We start from the raw sequence: 6,905 nt of genomic DNA on the forward strand, positions 1-6,905 counted from the left end.
ACAAGAAAATATTCTATCAAACATTTTGCAATATTGGAGAACGTAATAGGATGTAATGTACATGAATTTCCAGAATCGTCCTGGTTGTTTATAGGAGTTTTCAGAACATTTCCAGGAGAAAAATTATTCTTCGAAATCTACCTACGCCTGTAGGCAGTGCCTAAAGTCAATTTATATGTATATATACATATATATGTATATATACATATATATATTACACGTGACTTACAAACAAAAATATTTTGGTAGCTGGTTTGAGAATTTCCTTGTAAAGCATTTTATACCTCCCCCCCCCCCCCCCCGCAAAGAGCAATGAGTATAGACCTGCAAAATTTGCGGATTCATTCGGTGATAGGCTAGAATTCAACCACATATACTTCTTATATAATTTTGCTATTGGCTTACTGTTCATCTGGACGAATCTCAACCAATTATAAACCCTCAAACCAAAGAAGGATCGAATCACAGACAAACCAGCTGAGACGACTTACAAGTCGGCAGCCAATGAACTTGCGTTATTTGCCCGAGTGTACAGAGGAATGTGCAGTCTATCCTGAAAGCCATCTAAACCGCGAATTTTGCAGGTCTCTAGCAATAAGTAATATAATATGAGCTTCACTCGGCTGAGTCATGCTGAAGGCGACCATCGCCTCGCCCGACACTGCGCGAGGCGCGAGGCTGAGGACTGCCTCATGAGCCTCATAGTGTCCCCCCTCCTCTCCCCCTGCCCCACCCTGGAGACCCGGGGGAGGGGGGGAGACTTGCACGTCAGCGCGGGCTCGCTGAATAAAACATTGGCCGCAGCGGCTATCCCCGCGGGACAAGAACCGCGCATAATAAGACGGTGGTGCGATGTGCGAACAAAATTATAATAATAATAAAGTAAAAAAAACCTCAGTGCTTTCAGATTTTTTTCTTCTTCATTTACGGTTCACTATATATTTTTTTAATGTAATGTACAGTGTATCCCCTGTAGGAGTCCAGCGAGCATCTATCTTTTTCCCGTTTCACAGTTAAGACTTCGCGAGCGCAAGAGAACCGCGCGGGATTAACTCCCGGCTGTTTCCGACCTTCGGTTACACGCTTTCACGTTACTGTTCCAACTCACAGACACCTGTGGTGGTACAGGAGTAGTATAGTGAAGCAGGTCCGTGCCCTGGAGTAGGAGTGTGGTGTTGGTGGCGGTGTCCGCCATCTTGTATTGTGACATCACGACGGCCATCTTGGACGATCCTTATCTTTGACCGTTACCTTCAAAATTTGTTAACATTTGCCAAATATTAGCCAAAATTTCCGTGTTTTTTTTAAAGAAAAAACATTTCGCTAAACAAAACCCTCAAAAATGAGAAAAATTAAAACATTTCCTTATTTCGAGGAAAAAAAATCCTGTCTTAAGGGAAAATTTCCCGTTTTTATTCCCAAAAATTCAAAAACTCTAAAATTCGAAATGCCTCTAAAGACTTTTGCCTTAGAAAAAAAAATTCTATAAGCAGCTTTAGACTCCTAAAAGCAAGCCGCCCTAAGCCGTTGAGGTCATGACGACCTCGGCCGCCATATTGGATGATGTCACGTCCGCCATCTTTAAAATACGTAGATATTAAGCTAGATATTCGGGAAAAATTTTAAATTAATTTACTACTTAAAGTATTATTTCAGTTCCATTTATGAAGCAGTTAATAGTCCAGCTGGCAGTTTTCAGCCTCGATATTATCCGAGCGTGAGGCAGTCGTGCACTGCTTCACGACTCCTGCAGCTCGGCCGGTGAACTCCTGCTGTTCTGCTCGGTGTTCAGACCTGCACTGGGTGGTGGTGGGCACCGTACAACCAACACAATCGACTAGATAGAAAGTTCGGAACTGTCGTTATTCGCGACTAACATGAAAATCAGTTCGTTAAGGCCCCACCCCATCAGGGCACACACACGGAACACCCAAAGAACAGGAGTTTAGAAGCCAGCGTTTAGTCGTGAGGTCGGAAGTTCGGCATGCTCGCACTTCCGGTTAATGGTACGCACAAGTGACTGGTGTGAGCGACAGCAACATGAACATTGAAGCATTCAAAGGCTGGCGGAAGTAAATCAATCTGAATTTCGGCTGAAGGTTTATTCATTGCACAACTACAATAAAATCATATACAAAAATATTCTTAATAATTTACAATCAATTCATTGACACGCATCATTAAAACATACATACAATATAAATAAATTAAATACTCTAAGGCATAGTTGATACATAATTCGTTTTCCTCTGGCTGCCACTCTAGGCTAGAATGTACGTGACTTTGACCTTATGATCTTATGGTTTTGTAATTAATTGCCAGGTTGTCCTTGAAAAATATTCTTAATAATTAAATAAATACAGAGACTAATATTAATGTGCTTGGCGACTGGACTTTCACCCGTGTATTGTCATATATCCGTATTTAGTGAAAATACAGCGTCCGTGGTATACACACAATAAACAGAAGCCAAAGTAAAGAAAGTTTAATGTTTATATGGTAGCGTTGAGGTGGAATCTCTTGCTATACCTATGTCCAAATAAGTATATGATTTAAAGAAAATTACATGTAAAATAATTTTCCATTCACCATACATCAATGCTCTAAAACGTATTTCGTATTTCATTTAGTTTCTTTAATAAATAGGTCCTCAAAGAGCTTTTCATTGCCAGCTACCATACTCGACTTAGATGTTCATGTTCTTAAAACTTTACGACATGTTACAGAAGGCGAAACAGTGATGGATTCTTGAATGTCTTTACTCCACAAAAACAGCGAAATAATACCCACCACCTTATTTGTTGCAAGAAGACTACAAAGTGCATGGTTGACCTCTGTTAATTTACAAACAGTAAAGTAAATTTTGCAGGCAGTCCAAGAAAATATAATTTTATCATCTACTGAAATTTTAGTATTTCTGGTATGAAGTCGTGGTCCAAAACATGCCACATTGCAGTGCTATTAAAAATATAGTTTGAAAGGGGGTATCCCCTTAATTATTGATAAGCTAATACATTCCGTGTAATATAAAGTAAAATAAAGTGGCACTTTCCAACTTTTGGGACTGTTACAGCATTACAACATAAATGGATATTTTACCTTCTATGTAACATATAATTGTACCATTACTGAAAAATCTCTCTCAGGTATCCTCTGGAAATAAGTAAGGTGATGACATACGTACAACTAGAGAGCAAGGAAGCATCACTTGGTGATCTGCTGGAACTGCAGCAAGATTACAAGGTACATGGTGATGACGCAAATCATCTGAAATGTATAAAATGGAGTTAGGCAGGATGAGTCCACTCAGGAAGAGCAAGGAAGCATCACTTGGTGATCTGCTGAAACTGCAGCAAGATGACAAGGTGCATGATGATGACACCGACCATCTGAGATTCCTGAAATGGAGTTAAGCAGGATGAGTCCACTCAGGAAAAGCAAGGAAGCATCACTTGGTGATCTGCTGGAACTGCAGCAAGATGACGAGGTACATGGTGATGACACCCACCATGAGTTTTCTGAATGGAGTTAGGCAGGATGAGTCCACACAGGAAGAGCAAGGAAGCATCACTTTGTGATCTGCTGGAACTGCAGCAAGATGACGAGGTACATGGTGATGACACCCACCATGAGTTTTCTGAATGGAGTTAGGCAGGATGAGTCCACACAGGAAGAGCAAGGAAGCATCACTTGGTGATCTGCTGGAACTGCAGCAAGATGACAAGGTGCATGATGATGACACCGACCATCTGAGATTTCTGAAATGGAGTTAGGCAGGATGAGTCCACTCAGGAAGAGCAAGGAAGCATCACTTGATGATCTGCTGGAACTGCAGCAAGATGACGAGGTACATGGTGATGACACCCACCATGAGTTTTCTGAATGGAATTAGGCAGGATGAGTCCACACAAGAAGAGCAAGGAAGCATCACTTGGTGATCTGCTGGAACTGCAGCAAGATGACAAGGTGCATGATGATGACACCGACCATCTGAGATTCCTGAAATGGAGTTAGGCAGCATGAGTCCACACAGTAAGAGCAGGGAAGCATCACTTGGTGATCTGCTGGAACTGCAGCAAGATGACGAGGTACATGGTGATGGCACCTATCATGCCGCAGAAGGTGGAGTGGCTGAGAGGGAAGAACCCCCACGCGGTGAAGCGCACCCTCCCGAGTGCCGTCTGCTGCACCAGCAGCTGCAGCTCGGTGACGGCGTCGGAGCGCACGTCCTCCCTGAGGAGCGCCTTCTGGGCCAGCACGGCGCCGCGCCGGGAGCGCGCACGCGCCCAGCTGCACGCCGACACCACGCCCAGGGACTTGCCCAGGTTCACCGCCGTCCACAGCAGGCTGACGAGCAGGCCGTCCCACGCCCGGCGCGGCGCCGGCTGCCCCGAGAGCTCCACCTGCGCGAAGGTCACGGCGAAGTACACGTCCGAGGTGACGGTCACCAGCACCGTGCTCGCGTCGAGCAGCGCCTGGACGCCGAAGGCCACGTTGGCGCAGCGCGCGGCGTCGCAGAGGGCGTCGAGCTGGCGGGTCAGGTCCCTCACGCGCGCCGCCTGGGTCAGCTCGTCCACCCCCAGGACCACCCCGCCGCCGTCCACCGAGGTGCCGTTGTCCTGCGCGACACCATTCCACCAGTCCGAACCACTGGCTCTTAGCTCCAATCAAACCCTGCATTCAAGTAGTGTGGCTTCTTAAGTCTTCCTTACAATTGATCAAATTTTAATAATTAGCAATGGCGTATGTCCAAAAGCTTACATCAAGTCATGCACTCCCATTGCACAAATCTTTCAAAGATAATATCAAAGCCCGGTATGGACCCAGTATGCATATTTCTCTGAGGAAGTTGGAAAATGCTTAGCAATGGCGTATGTCCAAAAGCTTACATCGTCACAATATTAAAGTGTTGTCCTAAAGCGACTCCAAAACCCGACTGATGCCCCGAGGGCAGACGAGCTAGCACTCGTCCATGGGTGTAACGTCGCACCGGGCTCAATCTCAGAGTTGACGCCACGTGAAGACGAGAGCTCGTATACCTGCGCTGCGTAACAAGTTAACTGAGTGTAATGAGATTATGGCAGGGTCCATTATGCCCAACAAAAATTACTATTGCTATAAGGCCACGGACAAGTTCAACACAGCAATCCTGCGCGATGGTTGGAGAAGATGTGTATCAAGGTGTGTTCATTTATTTAAATAGGAAATCAAAATCATGAAAATTAAATAGCCTATAAATTATTTTCTAAGAAACGAACTATTTCTAAATTTATCCACCTACCTTTAGACTCCTTACAGCACATACAAGTGAAATAGCCTAAGGATTCATTGTTAAATAATACGCTTTGACCCTGTCCTGCTGCTGGTTTGATGCCTCACCTGCTTCTCGGACGCAGGGTCGGCGAACAGCTCCCCCGAGGAGAGCTTGTCGTTGATCCTGCCCTGACGGTGACCAATCGCCAGCACGAGGTTCACCAGCTGCAGCATGGACACCAAGTTGACGAGCTGGGTGAAGTAGACGGCGAACAGCCCCACCAGGCGGTCTACGATGCCCTCGTACCACACGATGTTGTCGTAGCAAAACACCAACACCACCAGGAACAGCACCACACCCAGTTCCACCACCTGTTGAAAGTTGGCTCGTCTTCAAAAATATTGTGCTGAATATGAAACTTTAAATGTTTAAATTCTGGAATCTTCTCATAACTCCCATGATTGCGCAAAGTGAAATATAACCTTCAATTTTTGTTTGAGAATCTATGAAAGCATAAAATTAAATTAGAGTAAAATTAACCATACTTAACTGAGCAAGGTGTAAAATATATTTAGACACATATTCATTGACATTGTTGTGTGGTTTCATGCCACCCTCTTCTCAAAGTGACAATTTGAGTGATAAACTTGCATAAGATATTCGTCCAGGATATTCACAAGTGAAAATATAGTAAAAAAAAAGGGGGGTTTGTTGAAAAGTCGGTTTACGGACGATAATTTTACGTGATAACGTCATAAGAAAACATTGATGGAAAATTGCATACTTTTATAATTTTTAATATTATTTACTAATTTTGCAACTTTAATTTAAATAATTTGTTTAAATATAATCACGAACAATTAGTTATAGAAATAAACCGAAATCAAATCAATGTCAATAAATTGTCAATTTGAAATTACGAAATTGGACAAATAAATCAAATTTGTTTAAATTGCTGCTTTTAAAAAGCCAGCACTCCGTTGTTACCTGGATGGCCACTGTCTTCCTGTAGACCCGGGGGGCATCGCCCGCCAGCAGTTGCCGGTCCACCTCCTGCAGGAGGCGCAGTGCGCGTGCCGCCCTCTCTCGGCCGTACGCCGCGAACACCCCCAAGTTGACGAGGCAGGTGGTCGTCGCCAGGCACAGCATCGCCGCGTCCGTCACCGACATGGTGGGGATGGCGTAGCGGTAGGCGGTGAGCGAGCGCGCCGTCAGCAGCGCCCCGAGTCCGCTCAGCACCAAGACGGCCACCAGCAGCGTGTGGGCGAGCTTGAGCCACCAGCTGGGGCGGGACGGCGGGTCGGGGGCAGGGCACAGGCCGAAGACCGTGGACAGGTGCATCATCGGGCGGCAAGCCGTCACCAAGTCCGAGGGGTTCGCCAGTGCCTCCATGTCCCTGAAATACCCCATCAACAATTATCAGCGTTGTAGGGTTCCTTTTATATTCCTGCCACCCCATCAACAATTATCAGCGTTGTAGGGTTCCTTTTATATTCCTGCCACCCCATCAACAATTATCAGCATTATATAGTTCCTTTTATATTCCGGCAACCCCATCAACGATTCTTAGGGTTATATAATTCCTTTTACATTCCTGCAAACCCATCAACAATTATTATCGTTGTATAGTTCATTTTATATTCCTGCAACC

At 44.9% G+C, this 6,905-nt stretch overlaps 2 protein-coding genes across 2 annotated transcripts in view; one reads left to right on the forward strand and one right to left on the reverse strand.

The window, feature by feature from the left end:
* Nucleotides 1-4,014, forward strand: part of LOC134543221 (uncharacterized) — a 40,277-nt gene extending 36,263 nt beyond the window's left edge. The window contains exon 4 of the mRNA XM_063388124.1: nucleotides 3,897-4,014. Coding sequence (XP_063244194.1) covers nucleotides 3,897-4,014 — 118 coding nt within the window. The remainder of the gene's footprint in view (nucleotides 1-3,896) is intronic.
* A 35-nt stretch (nucleotides 4,015-4,049) lies between these two features.
* On the reverse strand, nucleotides 4,050-6,646 carry LOC134543222 (gustatory receptor 68a-like). Its single transcript, XM_063388125.1, has 3 exons — nucleotides 6,242-6,646; nucleotides 5,380-5,625; nucleotides 4,050-4,619 (listed from the first exon to the last, which is right to left on the reverse strand). The coding sequence occupies exons 1-3, from the start codon at nucleotides 6,644-6,646 to the stop codon at nucleotides 4,050-4,052; spliced, it is 1,221 nt and encodes a 406-aa protein (XP_063244195.1).
* Nucleotides 6,647-6,905: the final 259 nt, after the last annotated feature.

Source organism: Bacillus rossius (genome assembly GCF_032445375.1).
Source record: "Bacillus rossius redtenbacheri isolate Brsri chromosome 9 unlocalized genomic scaffold, Brsri_v3 Brsri_v3_scf9_2, whole genome shotgun sequence".
Lineage (NCBI taxonomy): Eukaryota > Metazoa > Arthropoda > Insecta > Phasmatodea > Bacillidae > Bacillus > Bacillus rossius.

Excerpts from the sequence above, each read along its gene's own strand:
- LOC134543222 (XM_063388125.1), bottom strand. The coding sequence starts at position 6,646 with ATGGAGGCACTGGCGAACCCCTCGGACTTGGTGACGGCTTGCCGCCCG. Across the intron at positions 5,626-6,241 it reads GGAAGACAGTGGCCATCCAG|GTGGTGGAACTGGGTGTGGT; the intron begins GTAACAACGGAG and ends AACTTTCAACAG. Across the intron at positions 4,620-5,379 it reads ACCCTGCGTCCGAGAAGCAG|GACAACGGCACCTCGGTGGA; the intron begins GTGAGGCATCAA and ends GGTGTCGCGCAG.